This window comes from Anopheles coluzzii, chromosome 3 (genome assembly GCF_943734685.1).
Source record: "Anopheles coluzzii chromosome 3, AcolN3, whole genome shotgun sequence".
NCBI classification, from domain to species: domain Eukaryota; kingdom Metazoa; phylum Arthropoda; class Insecta; order Diptera; family Culicidae; genus Anopheles; species Anopheles coluzzii.
In genome coordinates, this window is record NC_064671.1 from 56,120,177 (window position 1) to 56,147,171 (window position 26,995).

General features: G+C 40.8%; 6 protein-coding genes across 13 annotated transcripts; 3 read left to right on the forward strand and 3 right to left on the reverse strand.

Moving 5' to 3' along the window:
- The first annotated feature begins 29 nt into the window (after positions 1-29).
- LOC120960118 (39S ribosomal protein L2, mitochondrial) lies at positions 30-1,163 on the forward strand. Its single transcript, XM_040384079.2, has 2 exons — positions 30-590; positions 654-1,163. Exons 1-2 carry the CDS (start codon positions 116-118, stop codon positions 1,070-1,072), a joined length of 894 nt encoding a protein of 297 aa, XP_040240013.2. The 5' UTR covers positions 30-115; the 3' UTR covers positions 1,073-1,163.
- On the reverse strand, positions 1,143-4,897 carry LOC120960116 (lon protease homolog, mitochondrial). 2 transcript variants are annotated; one of them, XM_040384076.2, is made up of 8 exons: positions 4,364-4,897; positions 4,008-4,272; positions 3,593-3,914; positions 3,375-3,504; positions 3,001-3,305; positions 2,506-2,928; positions 2,241-2,428; positions 1,143-2,155 (listed from the first exon to the last, which is right to left on the reverse strand). In XM_040384076.2, the coding sequence occupies exons 1-8, from the start codon at positions 4,742-4,744 to the stop codon at positions 1,263-1,265; spliced, it is 2,907 nt and encodes a 968-aa protein (XP_040240010.2). In that variant the 5' UTR covers positions 4,745-4,897; the 3' UTR covers positions 1,143-1,262. The 2 variants fall into 2 exon arrangements, with proteins under 2 accessions (XP_040240010.2, XP_040240011.2); XM_040384077.2 differs by having other exon boundaries at positions 3,593-3,863; positions 4,364-4,896.
- Positions 4,898-5,118: 221 nt separating this feature from the next.
- LOC120960115 (uncharacterized) lies at positions 5,119-11,777 on the forward strand. 2 transcript variants are annotated; one of them, XM_040384074.2, is made up of 9 exons: positions 5,119-6,060; positions 6,430-6,563; positions 6,631-6,765; positions 6,852-7,036; positions 7,627-7,977; positions 8,348-8,489; positions 8,641-9,083; positions 9,813-10,065; positions 10,133-11,777. In XM_040384074.2, exons 1-9 carry the CDS (start codon positions 5,838-5,840, stop codon positions 11,282-11,284), a joined length of 3,018 nt encoding a protein of 1,005 aa, XP_040240008.2. In that variant the 5' UTR covers positions 5,119-5,837; the 3' UTR covers positions 11,285-11,777. The 2 variants fall into 2 exon arrangements, with proteins under 2 accessions (XP_040240008.2, XP_040240009.2); XM_040384075.2 differs by lacking the exons at positions 8,348-8,489; positions 8,641-9,083 and having other exon boundaries at positions 5,120-6,060.
- Positions 11,778-12,241: 464 nt separating this feature from the next.
- LOC120960117 (WD repeat-containing protein 74) lies at positions 12,242-13,781 on the reverse strand. The gene is made up of 3 exons (XM_040384078.2): positions 13,569-13,781; positions 12,493-13,504; positions 12,242-12,405 (listed from the first exon to the last, which is right to left on the reverse strand). Exons 1-3 carry the CDS (start codon positions 13,654-13,656, stop codon positions 12,294-12,296), a joined length of 1,212 nt encoding a protein of 403 aa, XP_040240012.2. The 5' UTR covers positions 13,657-13,781; the 3' UTR covers positions 12,242-12,293.
- A 367-nt stretch (positions 13,782-14,148) lies between these two features.
- On the forward strand, positions 14,149-19,000 carry LOC120957085 (luc7-like protein 3). 6 transcript variants are annotated; one of them, XR_005751896.2, is made up of 7 exons: positions 14,149-14,446; positions 14,515-14,880; positions 14,956-15,161; positions 15,240-15,377; positions 15,450-15,580; positions 15,675-16,927; positions 17,882-19,000. XR_005751896.2 is itself a non-coding variant. In XM_040379071.2 (6 exons), exons 1-6 carry the CDS (start codon positions 14,345-14,347, stop codon positions 15,722-15,724), a joined length of 993 nt encoding a protein of 330 aa, XP_040235005.1. In that variant the 5' UTR covers positions 14,149-14,344; the 3' UTR covers positions 15,725-19,000. The 6 variants fall into 6 exon arrangements, 1 of the variants encoding a protein (XP_040235005.1); XR_005751895.2 differs by having other exon boundaries at positions 15,675-16,715; positions 16,803-19,000; XR_005751897.2 differs by having other exon boundaries at positions 15,675-16,517; positions 16,597-19,000.
- A 4,850-nt stretch (positions 19,001-23,850) lies between these two features.
- Positions 23,851-26,180, reverse strand: LOC120955415 (uncharacterized). Its single transcript, XM_040376274.2, has 2 exons — positions 24,842-26,180; positions 23,851-24,683 (listed from the first exon to the last, which is right to left on the reverse strand). The coding sequence occupies exons 1-2, from the start codon at positions 25,715-25,717 to the stop codon at positions 23,877-23,879; spliced, it is 1,683 nt and encodes a 560-aa protein (XP_040232208.2). The 5' UTR covers positions 25,718-26,180; the 3' UTR covers positions 23,851-23,876.
- Positions 26,181-26,995: the final 815 nt, after the last annotated feature.

The window sequence follows — 26,995 nt, forward strand, 5'->3', positions numbered from 1 at the left end:
GTGTTTGATTTTCTATGCCGCTGTCAGTTCAGACCTGCGCACGCTGCTGTCAAAAGCGGTTGTTGCGTAAATAATAAAATATTTCTCCTGGCGTGTGCCGACACAACATAAAATAATGGCCAGTTTGGCGCGATTACTGAGTCGTTTATCTTTAACACCATTAGCTCAAGATGTGCGCCATACGGCAGTGCGTCCAATATCGTTGGAAAGTTTGGAAAGGTTCCTGAACAAGCCGAAACCCGGTGGTGGAAAATCGTACCGTCGGATCGTGCACTACCCAGAGGAGTACACGATTGAGCCGCTTCGTGTCACCAATCTGGCCGGGCGGGATCCCGAAACGGGACGGCTGATCGCCAAAGGTATTGGTGGCGGCATCAAGCACAAGTATCACTGGATAAAGTGGGTTCGCGATGGACCCGCGGAGGGACCGCCGCAAATCGAAAAAGTGGTCGATGTAATCGACGACGGCTGCCGTACCGCAAAGGTGGCACTAGTCGCTGTGGGAAACGAAATGAAATACATTCTGGCGACGGAGAACATGAAGGCGGGTGATTTAATAAAAACATCCCGTTTCATCCCTCGGATACCAGGTAGGTGGTTTACGGGAGATGCGAAGGTTGTTGATGGTTTGCTCATTACCGCTTTGTTTGCAGTTCGTGCCAATGAAGGGGATGCGTATCCGTTAGGTGCACTCCAGGTGGGCACCCAAATTCATTGTCTTGAAAAGTACCCGGGACAGCCTTGCCATCTGATACATGCCGCCGGTTCATACGGAACCATTTTACGCAAGTTCGGTGAACTGGTCGTTGTGCAGCTGCCATCGAAGCAGGAATTTGCATTTCAACAAACGTGTATGGCCACCGTAGGACGCGTTTCCAACATTGCACACGCCAAAACACCGATCGGCTCTGCCCAGAAGAATCGAGAACTAGGCAATCGTCCCCGTTCGGGTCTATGGCAGCGCAAGGATGGACATCATGGCCGAAAGGTGCGCCGGCTACCACCGATGCGCGTGATTCCACCGCCGTCTGAGAAGACCGCCCAGCCACTGAAACTGACTCTAAAGGTGTGAAATTTACCTGCGCTTATGCCGTGATGGTAAATATAAATGATTGTCGTTCGAAATAGAGTTAATCGGCAAATTCTGATTCTTCACCAATGAATTCATTTATTCTGTCGAGTTGTGCACTTCTATCACCAAGCGACTCTTATACAATAGACTAACGAACTATCAGTAACACTTTAGCAATGAAATATTACATCTAACTCTCAGGGAACACAATGCGGTATACATCGGCGTACGTGCTGGCAAAATGTACCTCCAAACCCTCCGTAATGAATTTGGGCAAATCGGTGAAGTCTTTCTTATTCTCCTCGGGCAATATAATGCAGGTGACACCGCTGCGCTTGGCAGCAATAGTTTTTTCCTTGATTCCTCCGACGGGTAACACTTTGCCCATGAGCGAAACTTCCCCAGTCATTGCTACATTCTGGCGAATCGGTTGGCCCCTCGCCAGCGAAAGCAAGGCCGTCACAATCGTCACACCTGCACTGGGCCCATCCTTTGGTGTGGCTCCCTCGGGAACGTGTAGGTGTATGTGACTAGATTCCAGAAAGTTGTTGGAGGGCTCGATTTGTGAGATGAAATTTCTTGCCACTGTAAGCGAAATGCGGGCCGATTCCTTCATTACGTCTCCCAAATGACCGGTGAGCTCCAGCGAACCATCGCCCGGCGCCTGTTTAGAATCACCATTGGTGTCCATTGGTTGCAATAATTTGCGCTTTGCTGTTTCAATATACAACGCAGAGCCACCCATAGCTGTCCACGCAAGTCCCATAACCACGCCGGGCGGTGTAGACTCGTACATTCGATCTTGGGTGAAAATCGGTTTGCCCAACAAATCGCTGAGATTCGTACCCGACACTTCCGTGAAATCGGCCTCTTTCCGTACGACCTTAAATGCCACCTTGCGCACTATCTTTTCGATCTGCTTTTGTAGGTTACGCACTCCCGATTCACGGCAGTAGCTTTTGATTAGCGCGTGTAGCGCATCGTCCGTAATCGATATGTGTTTATCTTCAACACCGCTGTCACGTTTTGCCTGTGGAATGAGATACTGTTTAGCGATGGCTAGCTTTTCTTCCGCCACGTAACCTGTAAAGGAAAGAAGAAAAAAACATTACTTTCTGCTCAATTGCTGTCCAAGTCTGAAGATTTAGTTGTCAGTTGTTAATCTCACCCGACATGTCGATCATTTCCATACGATCACGGAGCGGTTCCGGAATTGTATCGATTACATTGGCCGTGCAGATGAACAACACTTTTGAAAGGTCGACCGGCACGTCCAGATAATGGTCAAGGAAATTCACATTCTGCTCCGGATCAAGCAATTCCAACAGTGCAGAGCTGGGATCGCCTTGGTATCCTCTGCGAAGTGAACAATCGAGTTATATCACACGATGAACGATTGAAAACAAAACGCAATGTAATTGACTGTAATTTACCTTCCAATCTTATCAACCTCGTCGATCAAAACGAGTGGATTTTCTGTCTTGGTTTTTTTCAAGCACTGTATTAACTTCCCAGGCATCGCCCCGACGTACGTACGTCGATGACCCTTAATTTCAGCCACATCCGTCATTCCACCAACACTGAATCGGAAATACTCTCTATTGAGTGCTTTGGCAATCGATCGAGCTATGCTGGTTTTGCCCACTCCCGGGGGTCCATGGAAACACAGGATTTTGCCTTGTGTTGTACCCTTCAGCTGACTAACAGCTATGAACTCCAGTATCCGCTTCTTGATGTCATCCATGCCATAGTGATCTTCATCCAGAATTTTGCTCGCTTGGTCAATGTCTAAGTTTTCCTCGCTCATCACACCCCACGGTAGCGTCGTAAGCCAATCTAAATAATTTCGAGTCACACTGGAGAAAGAACAAAACCGCAACAGATGAGCATTGTTTTAGCGCTGTTAGCATTGTGAACCTTAAACTTACTTAAATTCAGAGCTGTGGCTTTCCAGGAAATTTAATTTTGTAAGCTCTTCCTCGATAACATCCGCCACTGCTTTTGGGACCACCTTTTCCTTTATGCGCTCGCGATATTTTTCCCCGATCGCGTCCTTGTCGTCCTTTTCGATGCCTAGCTCCTTTTTAATGACCTTTAACTGCTCTTGAAGGATGTATTTGCGATGCTGTTGTTTCACCTTTTCTTCCACTTCTCGTCCAATCTTTGCCTGCAGCTTCGAAAGTTCCAGTTCTTTTTTCAACAATGACAGTGAAAGCATCAAGCGTTTAGGTATCTGTAAATCACAAAATATGGCAGTTAGCAAAATGTAACTGATGCAATTAACACTGGATTAACTTCTTACATCCATCTCTTCCAATATTTCCTGCAGCTCTGCTGGTTCGGCTGCAGACAGTGAGGCACCCAAATCGCACAGATAGACTGGATTGTCTACAACCCTTTGGTTTTGGTGAAGCATCTGCTGAAGACTCTCGCTGTAATTTAATCAGAGAGGAAAATTTAATGAGTACTTTAACGGTTCCTGTTTTCAAATACCAATACACCATTTTCACGCTTACTTACCGGTATAATGGATTCATAGTAATGATGTCTCGAATCGTCTTTATCACTTCCTGGGTAAGCGCTTTAACTTCCTCTGTGTTTTTGAAGCTTTCATGTTTAACGTTTTCCACCTCCACCATAAGCAAAGGCTGTTGCTCGCCCTCTTTCAGCAGTCGGCGCTTTGGAGCCTCCTCCAGTGGTGTACCATCGGTTGTGTGGTCGTTGTTAGAATTGCGCATCTGCTTGCTTCGAAGCTTGTGCTTTCGACGACGCTTTTCCGCATCCGGTTCGTCTACCGAGACGGCGATTTGCGTGTTAAAGTACGGATATTTTATGGTCATTTCTAATACGTATTGTCATTAGGGGGGACAAAAAAGAGCCGATCACGATCAACGACTTCGATATATCCCCTGGTAAAACGCTTCGCAATACTTACCTTTACCGGCAGCCGGTGCATCCAGGTCCTCGTACAGTTGGCCTACGATTTTTATGCGTCGATGTGCTGTTGCTACTAACCGCAGTCGATCTCCAAGGTCTTGCATTTCCTGAATTTGTGCAAATGTTCCAATTTCATAAACCTCTTTTGTTGTTTCCATCACTTCGTTTGGATTGTCGTCGTCTTTTTTCAGGAAAATGCCAATGTACGGTTGATTCAGCTTCACCTTTCGTCTTATGAGATCTATTAACATCGGATTGGTAACCTAAAGAGAATTACATTTGCCATTAGTGCAAGAGTATGACGGAAGTTTGTTACACTCTGACGTCGTTCATTGACGCTCCCAAATTATTCACCTCCAAAATTTTCATGAATCGCGGGAAAACCGGGTTTCGTTTTGTCGCTATTACGGGCAAGTGTGGCCATACTTCTGGTATCGCCACAGTTGCAGGCAGCTGATTTGTGTAGTTCACCGATTCTGCCGGAGGTTCGACGGGATCGTCGGGGTTTGGATCTTTTTTGCTGCAGAAATTTCTCGAACCCACGGCCCAACCGCCCCGCAGCACAAATTGCCGGCGTCCATCCGTGGCGGACAACACAGGAACGGCCCGGGAGGTAAACACAGTTGAACTGTATGTTCTATGCTCCACATTACCGACCAGGCAGGTAACAGGTCGAATCGTACGCGTTATTTGTTTGAAGGGTAAATGCGATGCGTTGCGGAGTATTTGAATCATCCTTGGTGTGACCACTTTCGTTACTTGTTACAAGGCTACCTCAATCACGTATCAACCAGTATTACATCAGAAATATCAGATACAATTCCTGTAAATACGGCGGCAACGGGGAATGTACTGGAAAAACGTGACAGCTTTCTTCGGTGTGGAAATCACAACATTTGACAGCTTTCATTGGTCGGATTCAAAACAAACAAACGTAAATCTTTCGAAATTAATATTTTGCAAGAGAAATATTGCATCAATTGCTGTTCAAACCAATTAAACAAAAAAAAATACGTTATTGGCATTAATTCAAGGTTGAATAAATCCTGCACTCTTTCAATACGAAATGGTCGCAGACTGGATGCTCGACCATTGTGCCTGCTTCTGTCAAACATCGCGTCGAAAGCGAGTTTGACAGTGGGGCATTGCAAACATCTCGTGTGCATCGAAAAGATACGCGATCAAATTTTCGGCTAAATAAACTAAAGATTTCATTGTTTCTAAAAAAAACAACTCAACTAGTGCCTCACCAAGCAATGGAAGACCGGAAACGTGACCGAAATTAAAACAGTGAATGTTGTTCTGCTTTTCAACGTTGCGCTTGGTGCTGGCCTTGTCGAGAAAAAGTTATCACAAGTGGAAAATATAACCTCACTTTTTCGGCGCGTATTGCGCTCGGACCTGAAAGGGAAACAAACCGCTCGAACCAAAACGTACTTCATACGCTAGTCCTAAACCCACGCGTCTTTTACGAATTCTAGCGGCCGGATCATTTCTTAGTTTCTAATGCAATACATCGTTTGCGCTCGATAATGCCGGTTGTATTAGAAATGTCCTTTTCTTAGCGTGAAAGTGTTAACTTTAGTTTTAATGCCCCATTTCGGGCATGGTATTGACAAATCACAGTGATAAAAGTGCAATCAGAGTGAAGCAATTGTTTTCATTCGTGTTCGTACGAGTCTCGTACGCCAAGGGAGCCTACGTGTGAGGCTTGGGTAGTGAAAGACCTTGTGTAAAATCACAAGTACGGGAACCAGTGAAACATTCTGACGCTTGCAGCAGTTAACGGGAGGCTGCTTGTTGAACGCATCAAATCGCCCTCTCGGAGATGGCTGATGAACAAGGACTGCAACAGGGAGAGACTCTCGCTGGCGGTATGCTGCAACAGCAGCATAATCAGCAGCATCCGGATGAGGAGGAAGAGGAAGAAGCTGGCAGCTTGAACGTGCGACCGAACGTTGGCATAAAACGTAGATACAGCGAGCTAATGTGCGAGAGTGACGAGGACGATTTCGCTGGATTCGACGAGGACGCTGCTAGCAGTGAAAATGGTAATCGATTGCTTTTATTATTTTTGCTACACGATACATGAATGAAGATTCAAGAATTCGCCGGCGATCATTGTTTTTGTTGACATTTTCCGGAGTACCATTTCTTTGCATCAGTCGCCATCTATCGAAAAGTTATAGTAAAAAACGTCTGATTTCGTTTTGGCCTGGCCTGAAAGTAAATAGTAGCAGCAGTAATGTGTAAACGTGTCAAAAGTTATAATGTAAATGTATAACAATATTTTAAGTTAAAATATCAATGCCGGCAGTCGGGTAAATTGCGAAGAGTCATGTATTCGTTTAATTACATAATGTGCTCATACACTTTTATATTTTTAACTCCGATGTTTTGGTTCTGTTTTCGTTACACAGGTACTATGAGTTCCCCGAGACCCTTGGAGATAATATCCGAGGGTATTTTGACAGCAGCGGATAATAAGTTGTCAGAAAACAGCAAACCAGGCGAAGAGGACGGTGCATCTGAGTTACAAAACAGTTTTAAACAGGTAGCACTATAAAACATCCATCGAAAGCTATGTATACAACAATGGTATGTAACTGTTTACATTTCAGGAAGAAATGGATATTGGCAGCTCAGCTATTGGAGAAAATAATAAAAGTTTGGTGAAGAGAAAAATAAATGTACCCATTAACACGCAAGATGATATCTACAAAGTACCATTTAAATATGGTTGGAAGCGAGAACTGGTAAGTTAGCCGTCCCCATTATTTCGTTTATATATAAGGAAGGAGAAATTCTCAATTACATCCATATTTTCTTATTCCCATTTTAGGTGTATAGAGCCAACATGGATGGAAATAGTAAAGATAAGGGTGAAGTATATTACATTACACCTAATGGAAAGAAATTACGTACCCGAAATGATATCGTATCTGCGTTACACGATGATCTCACGATGGATAATTTTACATTCGCTAAAGAGCCTGTTGGAGGAACACCAGACGAAGAAACAATCAGGTAAGATCTTTGGTTATTGAAAATATCTTTGGTTATAAAAAATGAAACAAAGGCATTTTTTAACGCTTCTAAAACCGTCCGAGAATTAAAAAATGTAATTCATCTAGCATTATTTCACGAATCTTACTGTATCTGTACTAAAAACGCCGTTTATAAGGGTATATTGTAACCGGGTACCGGCTGTTCGTACATTTGTCCTGTCGCGAAATAACAATTGTTACAATGGTTATATGTAACAGAAGATTTGAGCTGAGCAGAAGGCTTGAAAATCTCGCTATGATGTCATAATTTTACAACAATAGACACCAAAATTTAATACAAAATTATATTTACTAAACAAACTTGTATATCATAAAATTCCCTATATGTTTCCAAAACAATATGCTACTTTATACAATATTTCACAATATTTATACTACAATATTTCACGAATTTGGGTGTAAAAGAAACACAATTGGGCAAATTTTTCGTTATATCTTAGCATCCGGTTGAGGTCAAGTCAAGGATGAGCCCGGATAAACGGCGCTCCACTGTAATGTGATGTTGTTCACAGACTAATTAATGTTGAGATTTTTTAAATGTCTTTTCAGGAGTGCCAAATCTTACAGTAATTTGCCCAAACGATCAATGCCCGGGGCAGCACATTCTATGGATACTTCGGCAGATTTGGGCAAACGTGTCCCGAAACCTAAAATGCCGAAAGGAGCGAGTCCTCCTCCACCATCATCCTACGCCAAGACTAACTCGCTTAGTCTAACGCCACTATCAAAATCGTTTGCTTCGAATGTAGAAAACTCGCCTAAAACCAACCCAGTGTCCGCAAACGCGTTAGGTTCCACGGGTGGGCAACGTAGCAGAACTCAGGGAGCCACGGGATCAATTAAAGGAAATGAAATCAGTGGAATAACCGGAAAGCAGGCTAAAATGGCTGGAAAAAATAGGTAAGTAGTACTGCTTTATTCCATCGATGATTATATTACGGTTGATATCGCCAACGATGCCATTGTTTATTCGTTGGCGGTAGCGACAGATCTGATGTTTGAAAATATTTGGCGAGTGCCAATCAAACGTAATGTTGGTAGTGTAGAAAAATCTTCCTATGACTCATACGTCCATCTCTTATAACCTGGATAGTATACATTTGAGCATTCATGTACGCCTGTCATTGAAGTCAAAGTTTTATTATTTTTATTTGGTAAATAAGTTTTATTCTATATACATAACATTTTCGTTCATTTGCTTTTAAAATCCAAGTTTGTTAATATCAAAGTATATCATAAATATGAAATATTGTATGGAATTTATCAAAAGGGTCGAAACTTGTACAATCCAATGTATACCAGCGATGGGAATGATACCGCAGCTGCAGTGTATGGTATGCTACTGCATGTACCATCCGGAATGTGTTAGTGCTACAACAGCTGAAGCATTGGCTCGTCGATTTACTTGCAAGGTATGTGTAGAAGAATATGCCTCTAATGGGAGTTTGGATATTTACATTTCTTTCAATGTGTTTTATTCATGTTTCATTAAACTTTACATTGAAAGAGATGTGAAAGACTCAAAATGGTTGAGCGACTAAAATGGTTCATTGTTTTTTAAAGAGCTGCATGGAGGACTCTATTGCAGCGGAGCAACAGCAGCAACAAACATACAAAGAATCGTTCGGGAACTTTGGCATGATTAACAATAACGGAAACAGTAGCATCAGTGCGACAAAACCGTCATTAACTTCAAATAATGGCGAAGCATTAACGTCGAAACCGGCAGTAAAATCCGCTCACAGTAGTGGACAGGTTGCTGCAACCAAAGAAAAGACAAGGCGTGCTCAACTGCAGAGTGCCGGACTTAAAGCTGACGTACCACCGGTAAATACACCGACAGGTACATGCGGGCAAATTAACTCTTCCACGAAGGACATACCACCACAAGATGTTCTCGTCATTGGCAGTCATGAATATGTGGTTGTACCAAAAGGCAAAGCAACCGCTGTGAAGAGCAAAAAATCTTCTACCAAACCCACAAATCCTCAACCGCAGGTCGCAATGTAAGTAATAGTTTTATCAGAGCCTAACACTTGTGTAGAATTTATTCGTATCTTCTCATGTCATAACTGCATTAGACTCATTTACCTGGTGAGGGTTATTTATAAACAAACCTTGCATCGGACAAATTTCTAGTGACATCGTAAAGGTTCCAATTCCATACTTTAATCGTCTCTCTCTTTTCACGGTTTGTTGGGATCGAAATAATTTACAGCACATGTAACATAACTGTGACATATTGCATGACAATAACTCGCTCTAAAAAACCCATTGACAACATTTGGGTTAAATGCAATATTTTCCCATCCACAAATGACTTAAATTTTCATTTGAATAATCATATTACTGAAAAATTGCGTTATTTCTGTCAGATTTCTTTCTTCTTTTTTTCTCGATTTCAGGATCAATCCAGATAGCTTTTACTTCCCGTCCAGTGATTCCCATCCAAAACGACACCATTTTCAAATTCGCTCGCATTAATTTTTTCACCACAATATGTTTACAAACCATTTCCTGTTTTTATTATAATTATTATTTTTCAATAGTCCTTTTATGAATGCCATATTGCAGGCATTTAGAGACAGTTTTTTACTTAATGTTCGTATGATTTGTGAAGATTTAATCGGAAGAGAATTCTACACACCCAAATATAACGATCGAAAAGTATACACACAACTAAGAAAACACGTAAATTACTAATAATCGTTTATTTCTCCTTTCGTTTGTTGCAGCAAATTTCCGGAAGATGCTCGAAAGATGGGTAATAACGCTGGAGGGGCTTCCACTAACGCTAAGCCAGCGAACTGTGCAAATGATCGCATCTCAGATGACGACACATCATCGCCTGTTGGTGGTGGAGGTCAGACTCGCAACAGTTCCTCGGCAGCACAAAATGGAAGCGGTCGTGATCCGTCCAACTTCTTGTCAGATGTTTCTGCAGGATATACTTGTTTGATGCTAAGCTTCAACTATCTCAAAGTACAAGTAAGTTTCCGGCGCATGAATCATGAATCGAGAAAGGATTGTAATCAGCTGATTTGATTTCTTTTAGGAACTTCTACGTGCCTGCAGTGTTTGCCGTATGTGGAATCATTTAGGAAACCATCCCCGATTCTGGGAAACTGTACGCATGAAGAACTCTTACATCAGCGATTGGGCCGGAATGATAGCTAAGCTTCGAAAAAATGGTACAAAGCATCTAGATTTACGAAAGGTTTTGAACGTCGGTAGTAATGACGAGATGTGGCAAAGTTTTAATGATCACATTGGGCAGGCAGATCAAATAGAAGTTATTGACCTGTGTCGGTGCTCTTCAACAGTTGTGGGGAACTTGCTTCGATCAAACCCAAACCTGCGGGTAGTCAACGCACTCGCAATAAAGAATGATCCCATCGATTTTGTGAATTTCGAACACGGTGCAAATTTGGAAGAATTGCGTCTTAAATCTTCAGCCGCCATTTCACTGGAAGGGGATCTGCACCAGCTGGCAGCTTTGCGTAACCTGAAACACCTATCATTAACCTCCATTAGCAAGTTGGGTTCTACGTCGATCGAAGCCTTGGGGTCACTCGTACTTTTAGAATCGCTTGAACTGGGTGAATGTACCGAAATGGGATCCAATCTTGCCAACGTGCTATCCAACCTAACAGCCTTGAAACGGCTTAGGCTCGAGAAAGGACAGGAGAACTTTGATATGTTTACCATTCTGAATGGCATAGCCAGAGTGAAAAGCTTAACACAGTTAGAATTAATCAATTGTGATGTGAAGATGGGATTCGATCGACACATCTCCAACTGCACGAATGTGAAGAAATTGCTACTAATCCCAACGTATGTGTCTCAGTCAGCTGCCACGAATCGGATGGTCTTGAAAGGAATAATCAAGCTGCACCAAACATTAGAAACGGTAGTGTGGGCCATAACGGTTGAACTGTTGCGTGTGACGGAGCTCTACATCGATGCGAATGTTGAAGACGCAGAAAATCAAATGGGAGGTAGCATTCCCATCTTGAAGCCTGTACCTGGAAGCGATGATCCACCATCCGCTATCGGTTCTCAATTGGATCTGCCCGAAGAGGTAGAAATCGTGCCGCTGAAGAGAGTTCAATCCATTTTGAAACGCAAAGTTCCAAACATCAAGTTTCAAATATTGAAAATTCCTTTCAACAACACTTGGAAACAGACCATGTGCGATTTGGTGTAGTGGGGGAGAGGAAATGGGATTCGTCATTGTTAAATGATCATCAGAGTCATAAGTTTGCTCACGTGTAAATAGTGTAAAGAATGCAGCGCCCAATTATTTACGTGTAGTTTAATCGCTTGATGGATAGACAACTTTTCGCTGGATGAAAGTTCCAGTATTGCTCCGAGTGTGAAAAACTCGCTTTAAATTTTATCTTATTTCCAATCAGATCGTCAAAGTTTTTAGTTTTTTTTTTCCTGCTATGATAGTTAAGAATGTAACTAGAGGCATATTTTTTTTCTGGAATATTACAAACTGTAGCAAGTACTAGTGTCGGGGATAATAAATTAACATCGACGGTTGATTTACTAGGATACGACAAACGTGTACTTCAATTATTTTAAAAATTAGCAATGATTTTATTATATTCTTCGAGCGTACACACACAAGACATGTAAGAAGTGTAGGAAAAAGATGTACATTTTAAGAATTAAAATGATCGAATTGAAAGTGAGTTAATTGCGTTGCAATTGAAGTTACACAAAGAAAGAAAAAAGCCCATTTCAAACTCCATTTTATTTTACAAGCCTAATTATTTTCAGGGTACTTACCCTGGAATAATTGGGATAATCTACTAGCGTAGTTAATTTTAGGTCATATATGTATATATTATATAATTATTCCCTAATTCTTTTATGGTGGCTTGAGTAATTTTTTTGGAGAATGGTAAAAATGTCCAAGGTAAGAGAATTTATTCTGCTAAGGCGATGATCAACGAAACGCTGATAGATTGGTATTGTTGTCGGTGGCGCGTGACTCCGGAACGGACTGTAAATAAAATATTGTGGTGGGATAATCAAATGGCCATTGGTTCTTCTTTTATTGGGTTGATGGGTGGCATCCTCTTATAATTTCTTTTTGGGAGGTAAATCAGAGGCGTACTGTCTAAGGTTACACTAAGTATTGCATAAATACTAATATTGTAGTGAGTCTTAATTGACTCTTAGAACTTTTTTATTCACTTGTTCATTCACATTGAAAGGTTTTTTACTTTTTTATGACTAACTGGTCGAACATTATCTTCTGGATTCTTTGTTGAAGAGATGGATTTACGTTTCATTGGTGTCTTTGCCTTGGATTCACTGTAAAAAAATTAATAATTGTAAATCAATGATAATACATTTAAATACATATTTATTTGTGTTACATGGAAGAATCACTGAACTTACTTTACAGTCTTCATTTTTGAAAACATTTCATCGTACTCTGGATCGGACCCTTCCTCATTTGCTACGATTTGAATATCATCATCGCTGTTGACTTCATCCTGATTAGTACTTGCTTGATGTTCTTTAAATTCAATACCCAACACCTGCGTCGGTTTCGATTTCACGTAGCATCGGTATTCTAGAGCCGTACGATGAGCATGATGAACTCGCACATAACGATCGAGACAACCAGTGAACAAATGATTGCCAGACGAATCAACTCGAATAGATGTAACCGTGCCGGTAAAACCTTTGTACACATGGATGTGATTTTTCATCCTACGTATATCGAACGCTCTCGCGCCGAAGGTAGTCGTTCCGGCATACAGATAATCACCGTGGGAAGCAAGACACGAAAATGCGAGCTGATCATCTGGGTCAGACGAGGTGAAATCTTGTACCGGTCGTCTTGCCGGTCCTCTTGTGTCGTACAATCGTACGTAACCGTGACGGGAGCAGGCGGCGATTAGATTCCGATCAACAAACACCACATCGTTGTCCCAAACATGTTGCTCCAACTCTAGGACTTTTTTCACATTTTTTGCCATAAAAAGCACCTTCTGCGTCTCAAGATCCCATAGCTTGATGATTTGTTTCAACAATTTGCCTCCGGTCACCATGCGCGTTTCATCCTCAGGGCATAGACGCAGTCGGAAAAGGTTTTCTCCGACGCTAAACTTCACAGGTTCGGGGTACTTTACAATTTGCACCATACCATTAGCGCTTCCGACCACAATGCAACCGTTGCTTCGGCCCAGGCCCACTACTTCATCGGTGCCAATTTCAAAATTGGATATGCTCTCTTCTTTGGAACAGTCGAACACCTTTACGCACCGATTCGCGCGTCCGATGAGAATCTCTGTACGGTCGACATTTCCAAATTCCATGCAGGTGATCTTCGATGTTTTTGTGAGCAGCTCAATGGGCTGAAGATTTACCTGCCGAAAAGGATCGTCGTCATGTACGTGGATTCCTGTTAAAGAATGAGCAAGGAGTGAGTGTAGTGAATTGTGCGTATTAGTGTATATCGCGCATACTTTTAAACGATCCTGTATGAGCTCCGACGTATAATGTATGGCTATCCGTATATGAGGGACACTTGGCATTCACCGATGCGTATTTCATTTTGCGGTCAGGTTTTTTCTATAGAATTTTAAACGAATCAGTTCTTCGTTCTAGCAACAACGCCGACCATCAATCAACAGTAAACAAGAAAGCATGGTCGAAGCTGGTGTCAAAGTGTGTGGTGTTGACAGAATGTGTAGATGTCAAGGAAATCCCCCCTGTCAGACAAATCGGACTTAATTTACCCCTATCTTACCGCTAAATTACCGGTAATTTAAGAGTAATTTAATGGTAATTTAATGGCCTACTCGATTGACGCAATCGATCAAACATTTGCATTAAGTTTTTGTTAAATATTCCATATCATCAGCCAGCAAGGAGTACGTTTGAATATTCGGATTCTAAATTGATCATGGACATTTTGCCAACTCAACATATTTTTTATTTTTTCTTAGTTTATTGTCAATAATCATCAAATTCAATTGACTATGCCTAACGAATTTGGCATCACTGCCAAAGTGAAGATGTCTGCCAACGTTGTCACTGTGCATACGACAGCTGTCAAAATAGCTTTTTCCATGGCAATAAAATTAATGCATTCATTACGACTTGCTTAATTTTCTTGTCTATATCGCAAGATTTTCTCCCTAGTTGATGTGGAGTTTAAACCCCAGTGCTAGTGAAATTTAGTCAACGTGGGGCCAACAAGAAATTTATCCTGTTAATTGAAGAGTATCAGCAGTTCAACATGGTTGATGTTGCTCGGCAATTACTCGACGAACTGATGGGAAGGAACCGTAATCTGGATCCTTCGGCTTCTGCAAAGGAAGTTTCGTGGACGGATGAAGAGGTAGGCGATACAAAAAATGTGTAAACGATTCATGCCCTGCACGTACCATACTGTTCTTTTTGTTGCAGTTTTGTCCGTACTTTTTGGTGAAGTTTTGTCCACACGATCTGTTTGTAAATACTCGGGCCGATTTGGGGCAATGCACCAAATTGCACGACGATGAAGCGAAGCGGCTGTTTGATGAAGCAAAACCTTGTCGTAAAAAAACTCAATACGAAGAGGACTTTTTACGTTTTTGCACCAACATGATTAATGAAGTGGACCGTAAGATAGTGAAAGGTAAGCAAAGACTTCTTCTCATGAACAGCAAAACGGAAGGAGGTCGACCTGTACCCAAACATCAAGATCAGGTGAATTCGCTAACCGAACGGATCAATAAACTTGTGCGCGAGGCGGAGGAGGCCGGAACACGAGGAGACGTCGAACAAGCACAGGTACGACTATGAACTGAGCTTCTAATAATGAAGTAGCTAATGTGTGTCTATAATTAATCTTGTATCACCGAATAGGGTTTAATGGAGCAATGTGATCAGCTGAAGGAGGAAAAAGAAGCTCTGATAAAGCAACACGAATCAAACGGATGGTCAGTCACTGCGGAGATTGCAGCATCCCAGGAGAAACAAATGGAAGTTTGTGAAGTGTGCGGCGCTTTTCTGATCGTTGGCGATGCACAGCAAAGGATTGATGACCATCTCACGGGAAAACAACATCTAGGGTATGTAATAGTTTTTATTATATGGTTATATGCTACATGTTGGCAAATAATTACTGATGATAATTACCTCCGGCACAGATATTCTAAATTGCGCAAAGCTGTTGATGAAATGTATGAAGCGAGAAGGAAGCACACCGTAAACCTTGAAGAGCGTCGGTCTAAAGATGATGATCGTCGCAGACGAGACAACGTGAAACGAGAGGAACGTAAATCTCGGTAAGGAGCCGAAAGCCATTTTCTTTATTAAATTTCCATAATACTTGATAATGTTTCTCTTGTATTTGGCAGCGACCGAGACGATCGGTACGGTAACAAGCGTGATGATCGAGATCGCAACCGCTATCGGCGTGATCATCGAGAGTACAAGGAAAGATCTGATCGCTATGATAATCGTCAACGAGATCGTCATAGTAGACGCGGTAAGTAAAATTGATTTTGTTGTGATACAGTGTAATATATATATTGTCCTATGCAATATATTGTAATAATATCTGTTTCGCTATACTTTCTCAGATCGAACTGATCACCGGGATCGCAATCGTAGCCGCAGCCGTAGTTACTAAAAGAGCATACAAACATTTCGGATCTCATAGGTGGTTTTGTAGCATGAAGTCATCCAGGCGGGTGTGAAGTTCTTTATGCCGAAGCGTTTTCCTTCACATGAGGTATCTCTACTAAGAATAGAAAAAATTAAAATCAAAACACATCCTTATAAGACCAATATAAACGATATCTAAACAGTCGTAGAAAATCTTCTAGTGTGCAAGGTAAGCATTCGTTTTAACTGTGTCATGAAATGATTAATGTTTTATTTATTTTTTCACATTGTGAATTTCGTATTGCGCGCGCGTGTGTGTGTGTTTTTTTTTATAAAATCGCTCGACGAGATATCGTCGAGATATGGCGTCTGTTTCAGCGTTTTGTTCTTTTGTAGGATTTAATGTAATCGATATCATACTTTTACATTGTGTGCATTTTACAGTTAGTAAATATTTCACTTGGTATTCGTTTTAAAACTAATTCAAAAAGAGAGAAACGATGTTTTTATCGGTCAATCTTCGAAATATTTGTAGATTAGAGCATTTTAAAAGAGCAAATTAAAGACTGACGTGAGAAGCTGTTGATAAAATTTTAAACAATATTTGAATGCATTCGTTGTATATGGTTTTGTTATCCCATCACTCGTTTACCGCAAAACCTGTTTTGTGGAAGTAAATGGACAACAGATGGTGAAATCGTCTGTTCCAGTACATTATATATTTGAATTCTAGTTGTGTATACTAGTCGCCGATTTCACCGCTATAGCCTGTAGACTGGCCGTTTTTGACGGTGGCACCAATTGGTGTCGAAAATAAGGTACAAATAGCCTAAGATACTATCCCTAAGATAAACGAACAATACAAATCGACCTTAACGCTCTTCTTTTGCTCAATAGTAAACTTCACCGTGCATTTATAATTACAACATGCTCGCGCTAGTATTAAGCCATCTGTATCTTGTGCAGTTTGAATGGTTGGTCATGATAGAACAGCTGATGTAGGACTTGCAGAAGAGGTAATTGATACCTGGTTAATTATATTTTCAAAGCAAATGTAAAGGAAAGTCATGGATGTACAGCCTTTATGCTTCTTCGTTATGCAGGATAAAATCAACGAGACAGTATGAAAGAGAACAGTATGTTCATATCCTGTTGTATTGTTAACGTTGTGTAGCCATAAATGCAACGTGACTGCTATGTTTGGTGGATCGAAGCGAAATTAATCGAGGTAAATTCTCATCTTAAAGATGCTCTTGTTGATGTAATATAAACAACACTGTTCGCAGCATTATACTATTAAATCTTCCTGCTGGCTAAACCGTTGAAGGTAATTGGTTTTACTCTGTATGCTGTACCTCTTATATAATAATTGTATTCCAGAATGGATGTATTTCGATGAATTAGTTAAAGTACCGGTGTATCTTTTATCAAAACTCTTGTAACCTCTCAAGCCCGATTTTTACTATTGCTCGCTAATTGATGTTCACCCACCGTCTCCGCGCTCGTTGTTTTTATGTCTGTTGTCGAGGTGTATTATAAACATTTCCTACGGTACTTTTTATATGATAAATATCCATAATTTTGAGTTACTTCAAAATGAACAAAGAACTACGTCACCATCGCCGATGCTGGCATCAAGAACCGGCTGAATCTGCAACCAATATCTATGTTCATACTCAAGCATAAGGGCAAACACAGCAAAACTGCTCATATTTCGCTCGAGTTCGAGAATGAGCCGCCTCTCACAGTTCTCCATTTATACTCAATTTCAAAAACGATATAAATCGAGGTATTTATTCACATAGCTTATACTATAAATATTTTTATTTTCATTTTTTTTAAATCATATTATATATTAAATGATCAAGTCGCGATCACTTTCCAAAAGGACATGTAAAATTGTTAGTAAGACAAACTTTTTAATACATAAATATTACCAAATTTTTTTCCTGATGACCATTGTATGGTTACCAATTAAGTGATTAATAATTGGTGAAAAACACAGCAGCTCAAATAGGCCATAACAGTATCAATATGTATTAGAAAGTTTGTCTTTGTTTAATCACTGCATTACAGTAATATTCTTTGACCTTCCCCATCACTTCGAAAACATGTATTAATAATGATATGTTTATTTATTATTTATTCGAACGATATTTTTTTCCTTTTCGTGTACTTGCAGTTGATTCCCCTACATCTACCATTATATTACCAGGAGCGTTATACCCATCTCAACAGCGTGTGTCAGCTATACTTCATCTTTTCATTTCAACGATAAATGGTGTGAAAGATCCCTCGATATATCTGCAGGTAGCGTGACTTTATTCTTTATTTTGTATACTAGGAACATTGTTGACAGAACTAATTCGATTCGCGACATAAGTATCAGCATAGTTCTACGAGATAAAAATAATGTTTAGGACGAAGATTCTATAAAATGTACAAGTAAAAATTCATTTTTTTTATATTTCAATTGCTTTCACGCTGAAACAATTAGCTTGATTGCCAATCCATGATTGGATGTGATAAGTTTTCAAGAATGTGTCATTCAATGGTATCAATGCATTATTATTTGGTTTATTGCTATTAAGATTAAATAGTAACTTATTGAGTCGTTGACTATGCTTGCATTAATACTACTTTAGTATTATTGTCACTACATATATCAGGGATAACGATCATTGTTTTCAACTGAAAGAGAATAATAAGCATAATATATTTGACATACAATGGAAGGTGTGCTGTATACGTCAGCAAATCCAATGGCATGACGCATAAAATATGATGTGCGAAATTATAATCATAAAACTTACACAAGATTGTAATATATAAACAAAAAATCACAATAGACGCAATGTTTGAAGGCGAAAAGTTTGTGCCGTATAATATGTATGGCATAATTGCGTAAATAATTTGCCAACAATATAATTCTTTGCTTTACTGAATTTGCCAGCGAAAGTTTTGTTGTTTATTAATCAAGAGCTCAACATGAAATGGCTAATTAAAATGAACGCACCGTGCTGAAGATGGGATTGATACTGTACCCCAAACTGTGTTGGAAGACGTTTAAACACGTTAGTGTATAGACACTTTGCACTGAACTGATTGCTACAAATGTTTAAATTGATTATAACAGTGAGATTTTGAAGTGAATTGTGTGATGGAATTGGTCATTTAAACAATCTATCATAAAAATTTCATTATAGAAGTGACAGCATTCTGGTTTAATGAAAATAATATTAAATATGCTATACATTCTCCATGATTGAATTTGAAATGAATAAAGTTTAATTACAAAATATGCTTTAATTTTATTTATGCTTGCGGTGGTATCCGAAATCATGTAAAATAACATTTGTGTGTACGATTGCGATAACATTTCTAATACAGCAGGTGACCGCTAACGGAGATGTAAACAAACTCCAGTTAGCGAACAATGAACAATGTTGAATTATAAACTGTATATGATGTATGCGAGCGTTACAAAAGCAATCCCTTCCAGGACACATTCCGAAAAAACATGTAAGCAAATATAGACGGAAACATAGGGGTGAATGGTTTTTAAATGTTAAATGTTTAACAATTTGTTTTGTGTGATGACGTAACATTACTCCAGTTAGGTTTGAAACCCTAACATAGTTTTAAATCAACAAATGTTTGTCCATGTTTTTAATGCAAAAGTAAATCAAAACTGTATTTTAATAAACCAATTTATTAGATACACCTCGATTACACGCTTATACAGGGTCAATACAATTTGGCTAGCCAATTTAACAAAAAAATATATCGGAAAAAGGAGTGCTGTTTCTTACCATTAAATATCTACCTAAAGTGTACTCGATCCATGCAGAACTTAATAATTTCCTCGCTTTCACCCGTTCCCATATAAGGACAATGGACCAAGACTTTTCAGTGCTCTTCTTCTTCTTCTATTTGGCGTAAAGTCCTACGCCGGCCTATACAATCTATCTTTCGAGACTTATTTCATTACCATACAGCCAGATAGTCAAGTCAAGTCAATTGTTTGCTACGGGGAAACGGTCCATTCTAGGTTTGAACCCATGACGACCATGTTATTGTGTCGTACTGTACCAGGGGACCGCCTTTTTTATGTATATCCAGGATAATGTTGAATAACAAAGAGGAAATATGTTCATGTCATGTCATGTTCAAGAATAAACAAGTAACTAAGCATTAAATTAATAAACGTGTAATTTGTGTGAATTGCATTATTAGAGAATTGCAAAAACGAGTATTAATGCATGGTAACTAAAAGTTGCAGAATAAATAACAAATGACAAATAAATAACAAATGACGACTCCGAACGACTCCGACTCCGGACGACTCCGAATGACTCCGAACGACTCCGAACGACTCCGGACGACTCCGACTCCGGGCGACTCCGGACAACTCCGAACGACTCCGACGACTCCGACGACTCCGAACGACTCCGAACGACTCCGAACAACTCCGGACGACTCCGACTCCGGACGACTCCGACTCCGGACGACTCCGACTCCGGACGACTCCGAACGACTCCGGACGACTCCGAACGACTCCGGACGACTCCGAACGACTCCAAACGACTCCGGATGACTCCGACTCCGGGCGACTCCGGGCGACTCCGTACGACTCCGGACGATTCCGAACGACTCCGGATATTGCAGCGCGGACCTACCTTCCGGAGTCGATTCCGAATTTATCGGAGTCGGATCGGAGTCGACTCCGGTTTTTTGCCAACTTTACTCATCACTAACCAACAAGTTGCAAAAGCTCTACAAAAGGGTAAAAGACAAAAGGCAGCTCGCATGGTTGTAGATATCTTTTGCAAGAAAGGTAAAATAATTACCTTTTAAAGGGTGTTCATGTACCTAGATGTACCTGGATGTTGGATGTACCTTGGAAAAAAAATCTCTTAATTTTTTCGACAGCCAGATGAAAAAAGTCCATTTTTTTCAAATGCAAACGTTAGTATACAGTGTAGTTCCCGAAATGTTCACCCTCTCGTCCCGGATGGCACTCTCTTGTGCCTGCATTTGACCTGCGGGCCGGACTTTCTGTTCTAGTGGCTTTGGATGAAACGTCTCAGTGAGGTATTGCTACATCACTGCCACAGAATAAATACTGTATGTGTAGTAGCGACTAAAAGAAGTGTTCTTTCAGTATAAAAAATAATAATAATAGAAATAGAAAACTTATCGTTTATTACGTATTCTATTTTTATAAATGTTGACTACATTACATATTCCGTCAAATCCATCTATCATATACCCCCATACGATAGGTTGATCGATCATTATGCGTACTACACCTAGTGCAATGAGCTCGGCAACTTCTGTTTCAGTGAAACTACTTCCTCCTGCGTATATTGGAGTATTTATGAAAATTGACTGCTTTATCATCTGGATAAGTTTAACCTATCGCGTAATGCAAATGGGAAAGTAGTACTTGTTTTATTCTTAAAGAAGTTTTTATTTGCAATCAGTTGATCATACTCACGAATATTGGGAAAGGCGTGTATTCATCAATAACCACACAGATGATGTCGACACCTGCGTAGAGCGCTTGGAAAATTAGATCCTGTTGCGTGGTAGATACGCATGCAATTACTGGAGCTTCCGTACAACAACGAAACTGATCAATAAACCATGTCACAGGTTTTGCTTCCCTAGCTGGCGGCAGCATATATTTTGACCGATAAATAGCTTCGCCCTGGGTTCGATGAAGGTCAGAAAACCGGACGTGAGGTTGTTCGTTGAATATGCTCATCACATGATTGGAGGGCCCCAAGAAGGATAACACAAAAGCACTAAAACCACAATGTTCGGCTTGTCTCACCAAGGATCGTAGCATACACTCATCTACAAACGGGAACACCTCGAGCCAACGCACCGTTGTTGGTTTAAAAATGCTTCCGTCAAGTTCTTCCATCGATACGGGTGATTTTAATGTATGAACGTACGGCAATTGAAAATGTTCCGCTATTTTCGCTGCAGTAAGAAATATAGATGCATTATGGTGAAGGGCAGCGTTTGTGATAGAAATTGGTCCTATAACCAACGGCACATCTACTGGCGTTTTTTCTGTGGAAATGCGCAAAGAACACTGATCCAGATCCATTGCAACGTACGTCTAATCGTAAACTGAGCGGTTTGAGCAATGGTGCGTGTTCGACAAGCGCGTGTAACGTGGTAAAGCAGACGTAGTGATAATTAAAGCCCACTAGTGGCACAAGACAATTAATAGAGGTCGGTAAATTGGTGCTCGTGAATGAACCGTATCACTCATCAAACAAGACACATCTAAAAAGTAAATAATTACAAACATTCACCAAAAGAAACACAATAACTAACCGATGCAAGCGCATTAGTTCCTTATGCAAATATAGCATGTCGCTAAATCTAGCACCCTAGAAAGGAAATTGGTACTGAACAAGAAAGATCATTTTGCATGAGTCTCACGTCTTAGATTTGCCATCCTTTATTTAATTTATAATACAGAGGAGGAGGTTATAGGTTCGATTCCTCAATGAACCGAGCGCACATACCAAATATTGATACAAACATAAGTCACAGATTAATCGATCACATAGTGTCAAGTGAACTGCGCTTTAGTTCGTGCAGTTTTAGAACATGGATGTTTGCTTGTCCATTTGTAGAGCAACAAAACAACTGAAAAATACAAAGAAAAATTATCCGGTTCCGTTTCAGAAACTACCTTGGAGTAATCTGAATTTACTGCCACCCTACCGATCGCCTCGAAACACTTGAACACCGCAAAACAGGCAAATCCTTATGTTGCCAGTTTACTAAAGAGCTCCATCTACGCTCCAAACATTTCAGAGAAGTCATACCAGAGGTGCACACAACGCAATGATGGAGAAAGTGAAAGATATATTAAATGTGTCTTCTCACATTCACTAATATCAGTCGACTACGATTCCGATTCCGGACGATTTCGAACGATTACAACAGTTCCGTAGATTCCGACGATTCCAGACGATTCCGAACGATTCCGATGCTTTCGATGATTCCGGACGATTCCGGATGGTTTCTCGGTGAGTGATTGGGTAGGGTTCTGAATAGGTTCTGAAATTTGATGGAATCGTCCGTTTTTGTGAATTTAGCGCTACTCTAGTCCCATGGTACAGTCGGCCACTCGCACGACTGTACAAACATACAAACGTTCAAGCCCTGTATTGACCGAGCCTCTCTCTCATACTCTGGATTGATTATCCTTCTATGGGTTAAAAAATAAGTCACGGTAGCCTAACTGTGGCTTAGGCACGGTAATCGCATTAGTGGCTTAGGCAGGCTTGTAGCAAATGCGGTTATTGCGCCAAATTAGAAAAAGAAGAATGATATTGGCACTCTTCTACAAATTATAACGTAAATCAGATATGGTAGTCCGTGACTAAACCTTGATTTCAATGCTGTATTTGTGTTGTTTCCGACACATATATTTCATTAAAAATATAGAATGGAATAATAATCAACGGAACATTTGTTGTAAAATATCATCAAATCATACTTTTAACCGCAGATGTATTTATTTCAAATACAATCAGTATGCTTATATGCCGCCATTACTTTGGTTCACCACAACACCCATAACTGAACTATTTCTATCGATCATTAAAAAACCATCTTCCACTGATCGACTCATGTTCTACGATACACGATCATGAACACACCATAGATTCATTGTTTGTGGAACGGCATTGGCTGGTAAATCAAGGTAACATTCCTTATGACCAAGAACGTAACGTAATCAGTTGGTAACGAAAAAAGAGCACTTTAAGGACCTTGTAACAAATATAAAATATAATTTTACAGTAAACTCATATGATAGGTTCATATAAATGCAATTCTTACTTATTTCATAAACACCTGGTAATGTATCATTCTGATCATTAATTATCAAACATCCTGCGACAAAATGTTAAGTTAATCTATTGCAACAATATTCTGCACATACACAATGAGGAAAGAACAGCATTATCCAAAAAGTAACTTATTTATGTTTAGCTTTTCGAATATGTCTTACAATTTCTTTCAATCGAATACATACTATAATGAAGTATAGAATGGAAGACGTTGCATTTAATACTTATGTTCAGTAAAAAGCAGCATTATTAATTTATGTATCAGTATTGTTTATTATACCATCGCATTGGTTAGTTATTACAATTTTCATTGCTCACAGCACAAAGATTTTGCAGAGAGTGGGATTTGAAGCGTCTTTGCGGGTTATCTTTTCTGTTGATTACGGTTCTTGCTGTTCGTATATTACCGTCCGATGGACATGCGGACGCAACGTTGCCATTACACTTCGACAGGTTGTTCGTGTTGGACCGGTATATTCCTCGAGGTACGCTAAGCTGCAAAGGAACGTTGCGATATGGAGGAGGTGCAGTTACAGTAAATTTGGATAAATGGTGCTTAGTCTCCGCACATGGTTGCGCATCACTAACCGCTGTATCGATGCAGCGCTGCTGAAAGGTTACCCCTCGTTCAGATGCATTTTCCGTAATTTTTCGCATTCCTGCTTGCTCTACATCATCCTGTTCCGCATCCTGAATTGTGTCCGTGTCGACCGTTTCAGCATTGCTTCTACGATCGCGCGTTCGGTAACGATCGCTGCGAAAGCTGTCACCTCGCCAGGAGCTCCTCATTCGATCTACTGCAGATGGATAGTACAGCTGCACCTCATGGCAAACGTGCTGTGGTGTCACATCAGCCAACGTACCACATCCCGCATTGAGCATCGTTGACTCTAGCTCGGTTTTCAGAATGTCTAGTACTTCTTCCACGCCTCGCTGTCCATTAACGGCCAGTCCGTACACCGCGGCACGACCGACAAATACCATTCGTGCACCAATTGCTAGGGCTTTGAACGCGTCCGTACCTTGGCTAACACCACTATCTAGCATTACCTCTAACCGGTTTCCAACAGCATGCACTATCTCTGGTAATACTTCAATCTGAAATTGAACAAGTGCATGCATGAGAGCTTATCTTGTTGATAAAATAGTTTAAAAAATCGTTGCAAATTTAATAGACATCCAATTTTTAAGGTGCTATCAATTAGACTCAGGACAAAATAACAGTACCAAAACCGTTGAAGCATAATGATATTTACCGCAGCAGGTGCATAATCGAGCTGGCGGCCTCCACTGTTGGACACAATCAATCCATGCACGCCAATGTCTGCAGCAATGAGGGCATCTGCTCGATTAAGAATGCCCTTCACGATGACTGGTAGCGTTGTGATGCTCATTAGCCATTGTATGGCGTCCCATCCGAGGCTAGGATCAAGCTGACTGCGCACGTAGTCGAGCACGCTGGCCGAGCATGGCTGACTGGCCTTGCCGTTTCCGTTGGCACCATTGCCACCAGGAACAAAGTTAGCGCATGTAACCTTTGCCGGCAGCGTCAACGGATTACGGCGCTCTGACCGGCTCAGCCCGGGTGCCGGTGTATCCACACTAACGACAAGCGCCCGAAACCGCGCTTTCTCGGCACGACGCACTAGACACTCGGTTAGCTCCCGGTCTTTGAAGATGTACAGCTGGAACCACTTTGGGGCACGCGGCACAGCCTCCGCCAGCTCCTCGATCGATACGCTCGAAAGGACGCTCAGCACAAACGGCACACCGTGTGTTCGGGCAGCTTTTGCCATCGCCTTTTCGCCCTCCGGATGAGCAAGACATTGCAGCGCAACAGGAGCAATCCCGATAGGCATTCGGTAGCTTACGCCGAAGGATGTCACTGCCAGGGATCGACTGCCCCCAATACGCTGCAGACATCGGGGCCGTATAATCAAACGGTCGAAAGCGGCACGATTTTGTGCCACGGTTCGTTCACTGGCCGCCCCGCCACGACAATATTCGACGACGGTGCCATCAACCGTTTCACAAACACGCCGTTCATAGTCAGCAACCGAGGCTAGTCCACAGCGTAGACTTTCCGTGAGTGCTGGTGAACGCTTCGCACGAAAAAACTGATCAAATACCATCCGTGTCTGTGTAAGCAACTACAATACCAACACTATTTTGATTGCACAAACGGCGGCGTTTGTGGTACCGAAGTTTACTTTTCGGTAGTTGTTCACTGACTATCGCGGTTCTAATTGTGCTTTGACTGCCGATGGCTGACCGTAAACGATGTTAGTAAACGGCGCCAATAGTGGAGGGAGTAAACCAAACACGAAACACACATCAACTTACTACTGTATTGCGCACAAGGGACCGGACATATACTCACAGTTCATTCACATCAATATTGTTGTTTTTAGCTTAATTTGAAGTCACAAATGAACTGTTAAAAAAAGAAGAAAAAAACACATTTCAGACCGTTTTGCTCGATAACTGTATGGTGGTATCCTATCATAAATAAATGCGCGATAAAAAGTTTGTGTTTATACGTCTTCTTATATATTTTATATGTGTATATATATTTTTTTATACAATTTTACATTATAATCAAAAGCGATGCAGTCGATTGTTTGTTCAGCTGTCCTTTGAAGCGCTGTCGTTTTGCCGTCCCATTTTGCGGTTTCGTTCAGTGTCTTGAAGTGTCCCTTTTCTGCATGGTTTGTTTTGTTTAATTTACCCATTACACAAACGCCCAATGCTGTACTTTCAATTTCTACGTATTGCCCGTTGTGTTTCGTCGTAAATAAGGTTGCACCTGCTATGAGTATTCATCTTAAATTAAAAACGTAAGCCGTATTATCTTGGGATATTATATTGATTTAACGAATCTCAACGGCAGGAGCATCCGTTTCGCAATAAATCAAACTTATGATAAACATTTCAAAACCGTCCTGTGCGTACGCATGTATGTATGTTACATCAACTAGCAATGATTGATCAAGTTCAAGTTCAAAATCCGCGTCAATATGCTGTTTAACAGCGCGAGACAACGTATGTGGTGCAGTGTGCAATTTTTACGCTCCATTGCTCAATAGTGCATCGATATTAGCGCACACCACAGATCACGCCAACACTAGCTAAACTTGAAGAAACAAAAAAACAAATCACCCCGTTTGAATCGATTGGTGTTGAGGGCAAAGGAAATGAGTAACTAAAATTTGGGTCATTTACATCAACCCAATAAATGAAGGAACGCACAAGACATGCAGGTGAAGAATAGGACTTTAGCAGTTAAGAAGTTTGAAAATCATTTTTAATTATTACTGCATGAGATATTGTGCTGTCGTGGTTGGGTTTTTGTTTTGTTAACTATTGTTGATCAATGATACCTCTGTTCAAACGAATCACGGCACAAAAAG

Bases quoted from the DNA above. Each gene is read 5' to 3' on its own strand.
- LOC120957085 (XM_040379071.2), top strand. From the start codon at position 14,345: ATGGTTGATGTTGCTCGGCAATTACTCGACGAACTGATGGGAAGGAAC. The intron at 14,447-14,514 runs GTAGGCGATACA...TTTTTGTTGCAG, and splicing joins TTTCGTGGACGGATGAAGAG to TTTTGTCCGTACTTTTTGGT. The intron at 15,162-15,239 runs GTATGTAATAGT...CCTCCGGCACAG, and splicing joins ACGGGAAAACAACATCTAGG to ATATTCTAAATTGCGCAAAG.
- LOC120960116 (XM_040384076.2), bottom strand. From the start codon at position 4,744: ATGATTCAAATACTCCGCAACGCATCGCATTTACCCTTCAAACAAATA. The intron at 4,273-4,363 runs GTGAATAATTTG...AATTCTCTTTAG, and splicing joins GATTCATGAAAATTTTGGAG to GTTACCAATCCGATGTTAAT. The intron at 2,156-2,240 runs GTGAGATTAACA...TTTCCTTTACAG, and splicing joins GGAAATGATCGACATGTCGG to GTTACGTGGCGGAAGAAAAG.
- LOC120960115 (XM_040384074.2), top strand. From the start codon at position 5,838: ATGGCTGATGAACAAGGACTGCAACAGGGAGAGACTCTCGCTGGCGGT. The intron at 6,766-6,851 runs GTAAGTTAGCCG...TTCCCATTTTAG, and splicing joins ATGGTTGGAAGCGAGAACTG to GTGTATAGAGCCAACATGGA. The intron at 9,084-9,812 runs GTAAGTAATAGT...CGTTTGTTGCAG, and splicing joins CCTCAACCGCAGGTCGCAAT to CAAATTTCCGGAAGATGCTC.
- LOC120955415 (XM_040376274.2), bottom strand. From the start codon at position 25,717: ATGGTATTTGATCAGTTTTTTCGTGCGAAGCGTTCACCAGCACTCACG. The intron at 24,684-24,841 runs GTAAATATCATT...GTTCAATTTCAG, and splicing joins TCGATTATGCACCTGCTGCG to ATTGAAGTATTACCAGAGAT.
- LOC120960118 (XM_040384079.2), top strand. From the start codon at position 116: ATGGCCAGTTTGGCGCGATTACTGAGTCGTTTATCTTTAACACCATTA. The intron at 591-653 runs GTAGGTGGTTTA...CTTTGTTTGCAG, and splicing joins TTTCATCCCTCGGATACCAG to TTCGTGCCAATGAAGGGGAT.
- LOC120960117 (XM_040384078.2), bottom strand. From the start codon at position 13,656: ATGAAATACGCATCGGTGAATGCCAAGTGTCCCTCATATACGGATAGC. The intron at 13,505-13,568 runs GTATGCGCGATA...ATTCTTTAACAG, and splicing joins TCATACAGGATCGTTTAAAA to GAATCCACGTACATGACGAC. The intron at 12,406-12,492 runs GTAAGTTCAGTG...ATTTTTTTACAG, and splicing joins TCAAAAATGAAGACTGTAAA to TGAATCCAAGGCAAAGACAC.